General features: G+C 46.8%; 3 protein-coding genes across 3 annotated transcripts in view; 2 read left to right on the top strand and 1 right to left on the bottom strand.

The window, feature by feature from the left end:
* The window catches only part of LOC134333832 (NLR family CARD domain-containing protein 3-like), a 560375-nt gene that overhangs the window by 38947 nt on the left and 505133 nt on the right, over window positions 1-16295 (bottom strand). The gene's annotated exons all lie outside the window — the stretch shown is intronic.
* On the top strand, window positions 375-7501 carry toporsb (topoisomerase I binding, arginine/serine-rich b). Its single transcript, XM_063015351.1, has 3 exons — window positions 375-518; window positions 2225-2920; window positions 3557-7501. Exons 2-3 carry the CDS (start codon window positions 2228-2230, stop codon window positions 5756-5758), a joined length of 2895 nt encoding a protein of 964 aa, XP_062871421.1. The 5' UTR covers window positions 375-518; window positions 2225-2227; the 3' UTR covers window positions 5759-7501.
* Window positions 7979-16295, top strand: part of rigi (RNA sensor RIG-I) — a 13049-nt gene continuing 4732 nt past the window's right edge. The window contains exons 1-15 of the mRNA XM_063015352.1: window positions 7979-8129; window positions 10032-10166; window positions 10889-11070; window positions 11322-11466; window positions 11827-11976; window positions 12049-12159; window positions 12241-12397; window positions 12834-13083; window positions 13405-13567; window positions 13660-13761; window positions 14151-14308; window positions 14884-15019; window positions 15112-15257; window positions 15984-16080; window positions 16233-16295. The exon at window positions 16233-16295 is cut by the window's right edge and continues 108 nt beyond it. Of these exons, the coding sequence (XP_062871422.1) occupies window positions 8024-8129; window positions 10032-10166; window positions 10889-11070; window positions 11322-11466; window positions 11827-11976; window positions 12049-12159; window positions 12241-12397; window positions 12834-13083; window positions 13405-13567; window positions 13660-13761; window positions 14151-14308; window positions 14884-15019; window positions 15112-15257; window positions 15984-16080; window positions 16233-16295 (2101 nt within the window). The 5' untranslated portion in view covers window positions 7979-8023. The remainder of the gene's footprint in view (window positions 8130-10031; window positions 10167-10888; window positions 11071-11321; window positions 11467-11826; window positions 11977-12048; window positions 12160-12240; window positions 12398-12833; window positions 13084-13404; window positions 13568-13659; window positions 13762-14150; window positions 14309-14883; window positions 15020-15111; window positions 15258-15983; window positions 16081-16232) is intronic.

The following is a 16295-nucleotide window of genomic DNA, read 5'->3' as shown; positions in this document are numbered from 1 at the left end:
TTATTAATGGTATTATTATTATTATTATTATTATTGTTATTTTTAATGGTATTATTATTATTGTTATTATTGTTATTTTAATGGTATTATTATTATTGTTATTATTATTGTTATTATTATTATTATTATTATTAATGGTATTATTATTATTATTATTATTATTATTGTTATTTTTAATGGTATTATTATTATTATTATTATTGTTATTTTTAATGGTATTATTATTATTATTATTATTATTATTATTATTATTATTATTGTAAAACTGCGCCTCCGGTCCACTAGAGTGCGCATGCTCGTATTTCCCCTACCATCCGGGTTCTTACTGCTGTTCTGTAACAGAGCTGAAGGAACTAGTAGTCGATGATATTTTGAAACCAGTTAATGAATCTTTGTTGTTTTATTGATGTATATAATCATGTATAGTTGATCATTTAACGTATGTGTGTAATCACGGAGATTGTGGATGTTTTAAAGCTGTATTGTAGCAGGAGTTCGGGCAGCAGTAGCAGTCTGAGGTAAGGAAGCTAACATGCTAACCGGCTAGCTGCTTATTTAGCTGCTTTTTGTAGAGTTTCTATAGGAGGTGAAGTCACGGTGTTCCGCACAGCACTTACACATTCTTTATTCTTATTAAACACATCCGTGATATGATGTAGCAGCCAAGTTAAGGTCTCTAACGCCGGGTTGAGTCCAGTCTGTACAAACTGATCTATTACATTTAAAATAAAGGCCAGTTTTATATTCTGTCTCACTGTATGGAACACTGTTAGTGTTAACAGAAGTCCGTACAGGTCCGGTTTATTTAACCTACATTAGCGTTTTATTCTGCATTTATTTACGTGCCAGCAGGAATTCATGTTTACGTGCTGGTGAACTAACAAGAAATGTAAAACCTCTCAGTGGCATTTATTAATTCGTTTATTAAAAAGAAAAACCCCGAGCATAATATAGAGTTTAATGATAAAGATGAACTATGAGACCAAGTGGATCTGCTGGAGCACTGTACGGAACACTGTGACCTTACCTATAACATCAGGTTTATAGAGGTTTTATAGACCAAAGTAATTATTCATAATATTAAAACAATCTAGTTTCTTAATAAGTGTTTAATAATTAAGACTGTAAATGGGAATACTGATCATTATCATCATCATCATCATCATCATCTGTATTTTTCTGCCTGTTGAAATGTATTAAGTGTTTTTGTTGTCTGCTGTAATGTAGTGTTTATAATAATTGTGAACTTTACTGTACTGATCTTACAGTTGCTTAACTCTGATGATACACCGTGTACAGATCCACATTGTACTGAATGCGGTTTATGTTTATATTATTTACACAATAAATCTTTATATTAAACCTGGTGGATTTGAGATGGGACCCCTGACAAGTCTCTGGTTAGCTGTCCACATACTTTTGGCTTTACGGCGTGCAGAAAAGGGGGAAATTAAAAGAACCACACGAGCAGCACCAGGTTAAAACATATAGATGCCATTACAGCAGTCAAAATAACACAAATAAAGAAAAACAAACCTAGAAATATAAATTCATGACATTTAAATATTTTACTCTGGTATAACAGCCGACTGGTTAAAAAAAAAAACATCCTGAGTGCAGCCTCTTTTAAATTCTACACGATTGCTAAATAAATTCAATTCAAGCTGCTCAAAAGTCTTAGAATTCATCCTGAACACTGAATACTTATTTCTGTAGCTTTTTATTTTGTTAACAATGAAAGAAAACTGTAAAATCAGGCTGTAAACTTTACATGCTGTTAGATGTAAACTTTACATGCCGTTAGATGTGAACACAGATCTGTGCTGTAAACACTACAGATCCCGAGTCCCTGTAAACCTGCTCAGCTCAAACATCTCTCATCTACCACACACGGACCATGAAGCTTTCTTCAACTTTAAGCTCTTAATTATCTTTCTTTAACATTCGACTCTTTACATTTTTATCATCAAATGTGTTTACACCAACAAATCGTTCTTTTTAACGATGCCGGCCGCTGGTTTGAACTGATGCAGAGCAGTTATAGCTTAGAGCAGAAAAAAATAAGAAAAATAAGAAATAAACTAATTTTAACAGGTACGTAGTAAACTTGTACACAAACACCCTCTTGTGGAGGCTTTAAGTTTTATAAATTAAATAAAGGGTTGTGGTAAAAATTGTGGATAAAATGTGGGTTGCCTGGCTCAGTATTTGTGTGTTTTCGAAGGTGATGGCGCCCGCCAAGATGAAGCTGCGCACGAGGAAGAAGGAGAGCCGCTCGTCGAAGTCCTCCCAGCAGCAGGCGCTCCGGCCCGAGACGTCCCCGGACTCCAAGTGTCCCATCTGCCTGGACCGCTTCGTGAACGTGGCGTCGGTGGAGCGCTGCCTGCACCGCTTCTGCTTCCGCTGCATCCGCGAGTGGGCGAAGAACAAGGCCGAGTGTCCGCTGTGCAAGCAGCCGTTCCGCTCCATCTTCCACTCGGTGAGGGCCGAGAACGACTTCAAGGAGTTCGTGGTGCTGGAGAGCAGCGCGGAGAACGCGACCACGTCCGGCTCCACCGCCGTCACGACCAGCACGCCCACGGTCGCGACGCCCCCCGCGGGCCAAAACGAGGCGGAGAACGGCGCGTCTCGGACCCGCCGCTCCGCCGCGGTGAGGGCCAGGGAGAGGCGGAGAGCTCGAAACCCCGCCCCCTCCGGTTCCTCGTTGGACGAGGTGGCGCTGCACGATCTGTTGCCGTGGCTGCAGCGGGATCGAGTCATGGGAGTGGGCCAGCTCCGCCCCTTCCTGCTGGCGCGCACCGACCACATACTGCACGAGTTGGTGAACTTCGCCCGCTCTATCGAAGCCATGCAGTGCCCCCCTGCCCCGAGCTATGAGGAGGACAGCGGCTCTCCGTCGTCCATCATCAACATCTCGGAGGTCTCACACACTCACACACACGGTTACTGCACGTAGACGTTTCTGGTCAAGGTTTTGTCCAACCAGCAGGGGTCGCCAGAGTGCACGATGGAATTAATTGTTCAATTAACAATTGTAAACATAATTTTCACAACAAAAACATGTCAGCTGGTTTAATTAGACTCACTAAGTAGGTTCAGGGGTTTAAAAACTATTTGCTGTGAGGAAAACATAACCACAGTGCTGCAGAAAAGCTAATAAATACCTCTAGATGTCTTTTTCCCCCTTTTTTCACCCAGTCTAGTCATTTCCAGTCCTCGACTGTAACTCCTCTAAGTAACGTTCTTGACTGAGGAGAGCCGCAGACTAGCACACGCTCCCTCCGACTCGAGTGTAATTGCTGTCGCTTCTTTTCACCTGCTAGTCTTACTTATACTTATTGTCCAGCAGAGGGCGCCTTTGCAGCAGAACCCTGCCAACCTTCCGTTATTAAGCACGACCAACAGAGCCTGCTAGACGCACAGCCGGTCGATAGCACCGATGAGATTCTCAGTGGTGGTGTGCTTGTGGTTTAGCCTCCTGTGCCACCCAGCGGTGCACATTTCTACCCTCTCTAATGTGTACACGTTGTGACTGTACTGCTGTCTCTCCTTCCAGGACGACGATAGCGACGAGCCCGGTGTTAGTGAGGTGGCCACGCCGGATCGCGTCGCTTCTGCTCCGGTGCCAACCAGCAGCGAAATCTCGCTCAGCCAGTCGGCGTGGGACGACGAGACTCCTGGTCCTTCCTACTCCACCCTGAGCCAGCTGCAGTCGGAGGCTGCGGAGTCTGGTGCGAGCCAGCCAGGCGGAACCGGCGGTGCTGCGGAGCGTCGTGAGCGGAACGACGACGACGATGCAGAAGAGTGCATGATCGTGGGCTACGTGAAGCCAATGGCCGAACGGACCCCCGAGCTCGTGCAGCTCTCGTCTGATACCAGCGAGGAGGAGCAGGATAAGGAGGCGCCCGCCACCGAGGCGCCAAAGGCGGTGGCGAAGGTGGAACCGTCGCTGCCCGTTCAGGCGCCGCCTGCGCCCTCTCCGAAGTCGTTCCCCTCCACATCTCACACAGACAACGCAGAGCGGGGCGCACAGAAACCCTCCCGTCACAGGAGGCAGGGCCACACCCGCGGGCGCGGGATCAGAACCCGTTCCCGCTCCAGCAGTGACAGCTCGGCGCCGGGCGGCCGCCCCAGGAGATCGGACCGGCCGCGCGCCAGATCGTTTCACAGGGAGGCGAAGAGGCGCGGTCAGCACTCCCTACAGCTCGTCTCCGTGGACAGAGACGGCTCGTCCGACGAGGACCTCGCCCGCCCTCCTGAGAAATCCTCCTCGCCCTTCTCGCCCTGGGATTCGCCCGGGCACAAGAGAGCCAGAGACGAGAGGGAGAGGAGGAGGAGAACCAGGAAGCGGGAGCGACAGAGCGAGAGGAGTCGCTCCCCTCGTGACTCGCGCCGGCGTGACCGCGCGCTCCGCCTGCGCACCAGCAGCACCAGCAGCGGCGCCGAGTCGCACGCCGAGAAGCCCGCCGGGAAACGCAAGTACAAGACGCGGCACCTGGAGAGAAGGGTTCGGCGCAAGAGCGGCAAGGAGTCCAACGGGAGGGAGCGGAGCCCGAGCGTGGAGATCGTCTACGAGCGCCCGGCCTCAGACGCGCACGCCCACCGCTGGAGGAAAAACAGACACAAGAAGAAGAGCCGGAGAAGAACCAGAGAGCTGAACTCGCCTACCATCATCACCATAGACAGCGACAGCAGTAATGACAAAAAACACCCCGCTGACTGTCAGGACCTGTTAACGGAGGACTATCTCACGGACTGCAAGGAGAAGAGCGCAGATGCTAACAGCTGGAGGACAGTTAACCACAAAGAGTTCAGCAGTCGCACCACTGACCACGCAGAACGCCTAACGGACCTCGCCGATCGCCTCGTTGGCTTTCGGGACCCGACGTTAGGTGTTGGTCACACCATCGACCCTGTTTCGGAGGTTGGCGGTCGCACCACGGGCTACCAGCACCTTAGAGATCAGACCTCAAAGACGGCTAGTTGCGCCGATAACCATCAGGTCAGTGATAAAGGCAGGAAGGCGAAGGACTATGTGGACCCTCGTGTAGAGGGTTGTGGTCACACTACTGACAGTCTGGACAGCAGGGTAGACTTTAGAGACGGACCGGCGGCGGTAAGCAGTAGCACTTTTGACCATCAAAGCCGTAAAATGAGTTCAGGCGGTCACACCACTGACTACCTTGGCGTTACAGGGCTTAGCGACAGCTTGGCTGACCACGCCTGTGTTTTAGGTGCTAGCGGTCACACGGCTGACTCTAACCGCTCTGGTGCGGACACTGACGACCAGGATCGTGACCACGCAGCTGATTTAAATGACTGTACTATGGGGGGTGGAGATGACACCAGGGACTATAAAGAGCGCATTAAAGGGGTGAGCCGTCACGCCGCAGAAGGGGTTAGCTCCAGTTCAGTCAGCAGTGACACCGGTAACGAGGCTAGCAGTCGCACCACTCCGGACTTTAATGACTGTGCAGTCGATTTCCAGGACGCCGGTGAGTCCCTAAATTCCCTCTCCGGTCGGTCCGCGGACAGTCTGAACCTGGAGCACTTCATGGTGGACATAGTGAACCCGAAGCAGCCGAACAGGAGAGACGATCCCGTTTCGGTGACCAGGCTGTCAGACAGACGGCTGCTCGAACTGGAGGACAGTCTGACCGGTGAGGGGCGAGACCAAAGGGACCAATCGCAGGCTGAGAACGAGCCTGAAACGACGAGTGACGCGCGCGCCGGCGCGGCGCCGAGCTCTGATGTATAGTAGAACCGCGCGTTAGCCAGATCGTTTCTCATGTTGATTATCGTTCAGCTTTGTTATAACCTGACGGACTCAATTCCAGATGTGCACAAAAAGAAAAACAAACATTTCTTTGTACTGTTGACGCTTATTATTTATAATGCCTGCGGTAATGAGAGGAACCGTCCTCAGACCGACTCCAGCGCCGCCCCGCTGCGCCACAGAACACACCGATCACACCAGACGTACGCTGTCCATCTAAAGCTCAGGGAACATGTGGCACGTGTCCACTTTCTTAATGAACACCACGCCTTTTAACACCTGGTAGGCGGCCCTAATGAACCGGAAGGTTGTTGGCTGTGGTTGTAGCTAACTAGCTAACGAAAGTATCCGCATTCATGATACTGGGTTCTAATAAGACAGAGACTGATGGTGCGTTCGCTCCGGCAGCGACGTTTCGTCTCGTCGCCCAAATCATTGATCGCTCGATGTGTCTGTGTGTGTTTCTGAACTCCAGCTGGTCTCTGATTGAGATGGTTTCACTGGCCTCATCGATATAACAGATTTAACTGGCTAGTATCTACAGAATGTATAAAAAAAAAACAATCTGACCACAAATCAGGTACAAATCAGATACCTTCTCACCCAGTTTTTACCATACATGGTGTAGGACGGGGTTGTTTGACACTGCAATGAGTTTAGTACAATTATCTAGGAACCAAAGAAGGAGCTAAAGCGAGTACCGCTCTGCTCAATACTCAGTTCCTATCTGTAATCACAACGTCCCGTCATCCCTAATTTGCATCAAGTTAACCTGTCTAAGCAAATGAGGGTTAAGGGCCTTGCTCAAGGGCCCAGAAGTTGCAACCTGGTAGTGGTGGGGTTTGAACCACCGCTAAGCTACAAGTAAGTGAAAATGAATGATGTCTGGCCGCTTGGGTGCTTGTTGTCGGTGTGAATGCTCAGTTCCTTCTGGTAATAGCCACGTCTAATGAGCCAGTGATAGCTCAGTGGTTAAGGTACTGGACTAGTAAACAGAAGGTTGCCGGTTCAAGCCCCGCCACCACCAAGTTGCCACTGTTGGGTCCCTGAGCAAGGCCCTTAACCCTCAATCGCTCATCGTGTTCCGCTCATCGTGTAAGTCGCTTTGGATAAAAGCGTCCGCTAAATGCTGAAAATGAAATGAATGAAATCTCTTGCTCAGCTTTGTTCACGGTGCCTCCTGTTGTCAGAAATCGTCACTCTAATTAGAAAATCGAAGACACCCGGGTGCTTTGTGGCGTTGCGTCACTGCCGGTGTGAACACAAGGTCAGACGAGGTTGCGGTCAGGGCTCTGCACAGGCCTCTAAAATTCCACAACACCAAATAATGACAAGTAGGTTTTGTTTTATGCTTGATCAGAACTACACAAAAGATAGCAGCGTCACCGATGATGCAATGAGCCAGTGTTCGTCAATAGAGTGGTGGTTCGGCGGGTGGAAACCCCTTGACGATGAGAGCGGTCAGAACACCACTGCCTGACCGGGTTTCGAATGTGCCACTCTGTGTGATCTCCAGTTGATCAGCCGTTCTCCAACTCGAACCAGCTCATCTGATGCCAACAATCATGCCAGTCTCAAAATCTCTCAGATGTTTGATGTGAAGATGAAGTGAAGATCTCTCTGTGTCTGGATGATTTTATACGCTGTTCTGATTAAATAATGACGTGAATGAGCAGGTGTACCAGTGTTCCTAATAAAGTGGCCGGGGTGTGTATGTACAAATCATTTATTGTATTTTTTATTCATTCAAAAGCATTTTAATGTTTATTCACAGCTTCATCCTGATTGGTGTGATGGTAAGTCCAGTTCACTAAACGCCATCTGCTCAAGGTGCCAATGCAGTGTTGGGAAATATACAGTTACTCACAGCTAAATGAAATTCAGAGCAGCCAATCCACCTTCTGCATGTTTTCAGAAGGTAAAAGGAAAATGAAAGAAACATGGGATTTTTGGTCCTGTTATCTTGAAAGTTAAGCTCAAAGTAAAAACAACAGTAGAGAGCCATTGAACTCACACCCTTTTCTGATGTTGACTGTAGGGGAACTTGATGCTATGTATAGGTCTCCAGGCTTTGTGCAGATCTCCTAAAACATTCCTGTAGTGACAAGGCTTCTCCACACCCTCCTGTGTGAATAAATAGACTTTCGTTTCCTGCTCTGCCTGTTCACTTTCAGTTTTGTTTCTCCTCCCGAGTACACTGAGTATGTTCATGAGTATCAGTGTCGGTGTGGACAGCTTCAGTGAAGGATGTACGAACTGGAGAGGAAGAACCTGCAGCTCTACAGCCGCTATGTCACCCAATTCCTACGACCCTCGTACATCCAAGATTTTATGAGAGTGTACCTGGATACAGGTAGGTGGCAATAAATAATATTTATGTTCTAATCGTAGTGTCTCAAGTTTAAAGGTGCAATAATTGCACCCCTGTTGGCATTTCTGCTGATGTGTAAAGCAGTCTGACAGACCAGTCCAAGTTATTAAAATAAATAACAACAACAACAACACACTCCTGGGACTGAGAGCTGAATATGAATAAGCTGTGTGTGTATGTGTGTGATGTCTTGCGATGAATTGGGGCCCTGTCCTGCTCTTGCCATGCACTTACCGCGACCCGGACCAGAATAAAGCGCTCAGTGAAAATGAATGAATGAATAAACATTGAGGAAAGTACCGATATGGAACCAGCTTTTCAAGAAAGGTGCTGTTGTCAGGGGGCGTGGTCTGTTGTTAGGGCTGGGTTACCAATCCATAGCGTGAACGAAATCGGGCTAGTGGCTAATATTACAAATAATAATGATAAAGTGCTTTAAAATAATAAAGTGTGTAATATACTGATCGGTTCCAGTGTCGACTGGTGTAATTAAGCTCCGTGTGTTAGTGTTTGGTGATAAAATAGTAGCAAATGTGTAAAAAGTCGTAAGAAAACCGGGGGTTCCAAAGAATAGTTGAGCCCGTGTGACGATAATTGTTGACGCCGTCAAAAAGTGTTGCGCGAATTAAAGTTCTCGCGAGACTTTCGGGAAGCATTTGTATGTAATCGCCGTTAGCGTAGTGCCACTGTTTGGGATTTTTCCTAAAATCTTAAGATTTGGGGGATCGACTTGGTATTTGGGGGTTTTGCCAAGTAGTCTTTGGGTTTTTGTGGCAAAATTTTTGGAATTCTTTAAATGAAAAGTGGCAACACTGGTCACAGAGCCCTGCAAACGTTTGTGCGTGAAAATTATAGTGGATCAACAGTTTCAAGCAAACGTAAACAAGCTCATCTGGTACCAACGCTTAAAAAACAGATTTCTTCCCTAAAAAGATCACATTTCTTCCTCATTCTGATGTGTTAATCCGTGTCTGCAGGATTAAATACGCCATGCTGCTGCCACATAACTCCGCAAAAAATAGGGCAAGCCCAAACTATAATACATTTAACTGATGGTTTTGTCTGGTCAGAGTCCAGATTTAAAATCTGTAGATATTTGATCTTACATTAAACACAAACTAGCTCTGCAATATTTTCCAACTGTTTGAAGTCCAACAATGCTGAGTGGAAAACATCAGATTCTTCTTTCTGTAAAAGGCTGCAAATTTACACACAGAACTAAAACATTTAAAGAAATCAAAGGAAAGAAGCTTAACTTGTGTAATTTAATTAAACATCTGACTGCATGTTTGTCACACTAAATTATTTCAGATCAATATATGATAGTGAAATAGCTTAGCAGTTAAAGCCCTGGACTATTAATCAGAAGGTAAAATTTCCAAGATTAACTTACATCTATTTGATTTATGATTTGTTAAGACCATTGGGCTTGCTTCATTTTTGCCCAGGAGTGTACGTGTTCCTAATAAAGTGACCTGTGAGTGTATAGGTTATCTTTTATATCATTAATAGAGGCTCTAACAATATAATATTATATATTAAATGATTCACCATTTAAGATAATAAATGTACCTTGTTGCTGGAGTGGTACCTTATAACATGGGAAAGTTATTAGTCATATAAGGCCATGGTTCACACATTTTCTTGGGTGAGAGCACTAATTTTGTATTTATGCCTATTTATTCATGACATGTCCAAAAATATTCCACATTCACAGTCTGTATCGTTCTTTATGTTTGTCTCACTCATCAGCACAAATAGATACTGAACAGTTTGTATTGAGGCGTGTCAATAACCATCCATTCATTCATCCAGTCATTCACGAGTAATTGATGCATCTGTGCACCCACGTTAAACTCTGATCTGTGTTTCTGACCCGAGCAGAGTCTGTACAGAAGATCGTTTCGCAGGAGGGGAGGGGTTCAGTGTCAGTAGCAGCACAGATGCTGCTGGAGAAGATGTTGAACCTGCAGGAGGAAGGATGGTTTCAGGCTTTTCTGGACATACTGTTGGCTTCAGGTACACCAACCAGAACACACTGTAGCTCTAATGATAAAGGGCAGTGGTAGTTAAGGTTAAGGTACTGGACCAGCAATGAGAAGGTTGCTGGATTCAGTCCCACCACGGAATATGTAATTTAATTAAACATCTGCCTCTGTTACTGCATGTTTGTCACAATCAATCAATTTAAATTGATATATGATAGTGAAATTGACTGAATTAGTAATCAGATGGTTGCTGGTTTAACTGAGCCCCTGAGCAAAGCACTTAACCCTCAATTGCTTGGATTCATTAATTCACAAATGTAAATTGACCTGCACAGAAGTGGCCACTAAATCCTGTAAATGTAAACATTTACATTGTGAAAAACATATATTTTTTAATTTAAGATACAAATGCAAATTAATAAACACTGATTTCAGCAGTCATGTGAATATAAATTATGTGACTCCCACCATGAAAGTCAAGCAGTTCATTCCAAGTTTTTCAGGAACACTATACTGCAATTTCTAAGCCACTAGGACTCCACTGAACCACACTGAGAATTGTTATCTCTAAATTTGCAACAGCTGGCTTGCTGACATCCTGAAACTTACAAAATATCACAGAAAGAAGTGCAGACGCCTCAGCTAACTCTGGTGTGTCTGATAACTTCAGGGTGTCTGATTTACAGGGTTTCTGCAACTAAAAGTCCTGCTGTAACTGATTATTAACAGCTCTATGTGTGTGTGTGTGTGTAGAATACACAGGACTGCACCGAGCGATTAAGGAGTGGGACTTTGAAGAACTAAATGATCTGGAGCCTCACAGAAAGCTGCTGGATAGAATCGAGATGTCCATCACCAGGAACATGAAGCCCAGAGAGCTTCTACCTCACATGAACGAGTGTCTCACTGATCGAGAGTGTGAGGAGATTCGAGCGGTAAGACACACACACCACACACTCCCATCCATCTGATCCATCCATCCATCCATCCATATAAATACACACACACCTAGTGCTCTGAAGAGAAATGGGCCCCGTGTTGGAGATTGTGGTCAGGTGAAAGATGTTCCTTTTTGGACGTGAGAAGGTCTTAGCTAACATTATTAAGTTAATTTAAATAATCTACTGGTATAAAAGTAAGATTATTAACTGTTTGTGTGTGTGTGTGTGTGTGTGTGTGTGTGTAGGTGGAGGATAATAAAGGTTGTATTGCAGCGAGTGAGCGGTTGTTGGAGAGTCTGAGACACTGTGATAAACCCAACTGGTTTAAAACACTGAAGCTCGCGCTGGAGGCCTGCAGCCAGAAACTCGCTCTACAACTACTGGAACCTGGTATTTATCCATCCATCCATCTGTCCATTCATCCAACCATTCATCAGTTCATCCATCCTCTATCTATCAGTTCATCCATCCATCCATTCGTTCATCCATTCATCCATTTGTCTATCTGTCTATCCATCCAGCCATTCATCTGTTCATCTAACCATCCATCCATCTACCTGCCAATCCATCCATCCATCCGTCTGTTCATCCATCCATTCATTCATCCATCCACCCATCCATCCATCCAGCCATCCATCCATCTCTCCACCCATCTATCTATTCATTCCTCCATCCATCCATATAAATATCTATACACCCACACTGTTTATTTTTGAAATGTTATAGTGTGTGTGTGTGTGTGTGTTCCAGACAGTAACAGCAAGTGTGTGGAGGAGTGTGAGGAGAGTATGGATTGCACCCAAACGGTGTGTTTTGAGTACAGAGAGGATGGAGAGAGTAACGATGACCTGATGAGCAGTAACGAGATGATGGTCACTGAGGAACACAGCGAGGGTGCAGGTACACACACACACACACACTGACACACACACACTTTTGTGTAGATCAGGGTGAACTCTGACCTCTGTGCAGGTTCAGAGGCTGCTGTAGAGAGAGCTACAGAGAGGAAGCTGAGAGAGTATCAGAAAGAACTGGCCAGGGACGCCTGCTCCGGTCACAACACCATCATCTGCGCCCCCACAGGTACTGCTGCCTCATCTCATGTGTGTGTGCAGGCGTGTGGGTGTGCGTAATTACACTGTGTGTGTGTGTGTGTGTGTGCAGGCTGTGGAAAGACCATCGTTGCCTTGGAGATTTGTGAGAATCACCTGAAGAAATTTCCCCAGAAGGCAAAGGTTGTTTTCATGGCAACCAAGGTGGAGGTTTATATGCAGCAGTACAAACTGTTCAAGGATCACTTCAGTAAGGATACAGACATCAGGTACTTACACACACCCTTAACCACTCACCCACCCACTCACCCACATCCACCCTGGGCTGAGATTTCACTGAACCATCACATAGATCAAACAGTGTGCCAGTTTATGGGTGGCACTGTGGAACCGCTGGTAGAGTGGGTGCTGCGCACCAACATCTGTCCCAGGAGCTTGGCTTTGATCCTTGATTCCCGTCCCTGTCTGTAAGGAGTTTTGTATGTTCTCTACATGTTTAAAAGAGCTTCGGCTTTTTTTTTTTCTTTTTTTTTGGCCATGTGATCAGCAACACACTCTTGTTGAGCTTTAATGTTACAGAAGCCTCGAGGCCCGTGGAGAAATGAAGCTCACTCAACTGTGAGCAGTCTGACTCATGTTTCAGCTGCTTCTGATTCAGTTGCCATCAAATTCATGTGTGTGTGTGTGTGTGTGTGTGTGTTGCAGCGTGATCGGTCTGTGCGGCGACAAGGGGGACATGTCCCTGTCCACCCTGCTGACCAGTTACGACGTGCTGGTGCTGACCCCTCAGATCCTGGTGAACGCTCTGGATCGCGGCGAGGTTTCGTCCCTGCACACCTTCACCCTGCTGCTGCTGGACGAGTGCCACAACACCACGGGCAAACACCCGTACAACATCATCATGAACCGCTACATCGACGCCAAGCACTCGCCGGACACACGGCGGCTCCCTCAGGTCCGTCACAGACACCGTACAGCCAAAAGTATCTGGACATCACATGACAAACAGCTCAAATAAAAAACACGTAACTGTTAATGTGCAGGTGGTGTTTAGATTTTGGAACATGACTGCAGGAACTGTCTTTTATTCAGCCACAGTAGCATTAGTGAGGTGATGTTGGGTCATAACGCTGTGCTTCAGAACTCCTGTTCTCCAAGTGTGTGTGGCTGGATGGCTGAGCTGTTGTTGCTCCACTTCACAATCCCAGAAGGTTAGACAAGGTCGTCCGAATACTTTTGACCATGTTCTGGCGCTCTCTGTCTCGTTCTGTATCAGGTGGTGGGTTTGACCGCGTCGGTTGGTATAGGGACCTTTAAAACCGAGCAGGAGGCCGAGATGAACATCTGCCAGCTGTGTGCCAACCTGGATGCCCGGCTCATCTCCACGGTTACCGAGCACGTCGAGGAGCTGAGATCGTTCGTGTACGTACCTGAGAAAGGTGAGTCGGTGCAAACACACACCCCTGCACCATCTACACCTTTATACCACATGATACAGTGTTAATGCTGAAGTGTGTGTGTGTGTGTGTAGATTTCTTTCAGGTGCCACAGCGAACCTCAGACCCCTTTATCCTCATCATCAGCAGCATCATGAAGGACATCGAACGCCTCGCCATGAGTGTCCACAATATCGGTACACACACACACACACACGCACTCACACACTGTACACACACACTCACTCACACACTGTACACACACAAACACTCACTCACACACTGTACACAAACACTCACTCACACACTGTACACACAAATACACAAATATGTAAACATACTGTACACACACACTTCACACACATACTGTACACACAAATACACACTATACACACACAGACACTGTTCACGTATATACCATGCACACAAGTACACAAACACACTGTACACATTCATACTGTATATACAACCACACACACACACACACGCACACACACACAGAAACAGAGAAAGTGAAAATAAATAAAGGACATAAATCTTACTGTGTGTGTGTGTGTGTGTGTGTGTGTGTGTGTGTGTGTATCAGGGGGTCTCTCTCAGGTGCAGAGGGGAGATTTTGGCAGTCAGATGTACGAGCAGTGGATCGTTGACGTGCAGAAACAGTGCAAACTGCTGCAGCTGCAGGATCCGGAGGAAGAGAAGCGGATCTGCAGGGCGCTGTACACCTACACCGAACATCTCCGGGTGGGTGAGAGACCCCACAGAGACCCTCACACGCCCTGTGGAAATACACAACATCTCCTAGATTCTGTAGGTCGGGGGGGTTTGGGCTCAGATCAGTCAGCACAGTGCAAAATCTCATTCCTGGAACCGAGTCTGAGTCTTAGTCTGAGCCATCGCCATGAAGACCAGAGTCTGAGTCTCATCCGTCTCACTAGCCTGGTCAGGTGTTGCAACAGCGTCGAGCTGTCGGTACAGGCGGTGGAGGAATACAGAGAGCATGCTGTGTTCCTTCGTGTGGCTTCACACCAGTCTGCGAGTGTGCTAGTCTGTGGACCTTCCTGACCTGCACGGGTGTAGTACACGCAGAGGACTTGCTTTAGGGAATTGGAAATGACTAAAAGGGTTAGACTTTGATCAGGGCACAGAAGCTGAAGGAGCTGCTGGTACCAGACACCACAGGAACCCTTCAGAGTCCAGGTCTCGGTGGGTTGGAGCTGTTTCGGTAGGGTGTTAGGCTGTGATGTTGCAGTGGTGGGGTGGTGATACGGCTGGTGTGTTTCTGAAGCGTCTCTGTGTGTGTGTGTTCTGTTCATTAGAAATATAACGACGCCCTGATCATTAACGAGGACGCTCGAGCTAAAGACGCGCTGGACTACCTGGACCTGTTCATCCAGGACATCGACAACGCCGCCTACGATGAGAACGAGCGCCGGCTGGCCGACCTGTTCCGTGGTCAGGGTCACCACACCACACCACACCTGAGGTTCTTCTGTCCCTTTGATCTTTTCGTCCCTGACGCCGGTGTCCGTTGTTTTTTGGTGTAGCTCAGCATCAGAAGCTGCTGCATTTAGCCACGGAGGGGAACGAGAACCCCAAACTACAGGAGCTCAAGTTCATCCTGGATGAAGAATATCGTAACAACAAGCAGACCCGCACCGTCCTCTTCGTCAGGACCCGCGCCCTCGCAGACGTCAGTCACGTCTCACCTGTCTCACACATCTCATTTCTCCACGGCCTACCTGTCTCATTTCTCATCTCTCCATGATTTATCTGTCTCACATCTCACACGTCTCTTCTGTTAGAAATATTTCACCTGTCTCACGTCTCATCTCTCCACGACTTACCTCTCTCACCTGTCTCTCACATCTCATTTCTCTATGACTTACCTCTCTTACCTCTCTCACCTGTCTCACGTCACATCTCTTCATGATTTATCTGTCTCACATCTTACACGCCTCTTGTGTTTGAAATATTTCATCTGTCTCACATTTCTCATCTGTCCACAGCTCACCTGTCTCACATGTCTCATCTCTCTCACCTGTCTCACATCCTAGTTGTCCACAACTCTCACCTGTCTCACTTGCCTCATGTGTCCGCAACTGACCTGTTTTGTTTGTCCTACGTCTCATGTCTCACACATCGCATCCTTCCATGACATACCTTTTTCACCTGTCTCACATGTCTCATCTGTCCACAACTCACCTCTCTGACCTGTCTCACGTCTTAAACGCCCACAGCATCTCATCTGTCTCTCATGTGTCCACAACTCACCTCTCTCACCTGTCTCATCTCTCTATCTCTCTAAAATGTCTCACCTGTCTCACATGCCTCATCTGTCCACAGCATCTCATCTGTCTCCCATGATGTCTCACTTATGTAAAGGTGTTTATGGAGATAAATGATCTGTGTGTTTCAGGCCATGAAGAAGTGGATTGAGGAAACAGATTCTCTGAAGTTCCTGAAGCCTGGAGTTCTGATCGGGAGAGGAAGGAGGTCACAGCTGATGGGCTCAGGTGAACACACACACACACACACACACACACACACAAACAGAAACGTAATGTACATTAAATGAACATAATGGCTTACACACCAGTGTGTGTGTATGTGTGTGTATGTGTATGTGTGTGTGTGTGTGTGTGTGTGTATGTGTGTGTGTGTGTAGGTATGACTCTGCCGGGGCAGAAGGGCGTCCTCGAGTCCTTCAAAAGTTCGGATGACAGTAAGA

This window comes from Trichomycterus rosablanca, chromosome 19 (assembly GCF_030014385.1).
Source record: "Trichomycterus rosablanca isolate fTriRos1 chromosome 19, fTriRos1.hap1, whole genome shotgun sequence".
In the NCBI taxonomy this organism is placed as follows: Eukaryota; Metazoa; Chordata; class Actinopteri; order Siluriformes; family Trichomycteridae; genus Trichomycterus; species Trichomycterus rosablanca.
Note: the sequence above shows the minus strand (reverse complement) of the source record. Positions and strands in the feature narration are given on the sequence as shown.

Coding starts and splice junctions, on each gene's coding strand:
- toporsb (XM_063015351.1), top strand. CDS start 2,228: ATGGCGCCCGCCAAGATGAAGCTGCGCACGAGGAAGAAGGAGAGCCGC. Junction 2,921..3,556: donor CCATCATCAACATCTCGGAG/GTCTCACACACT, acceptor CTCTCCTTCCAG/GACGACGATAGCGACGAGCC.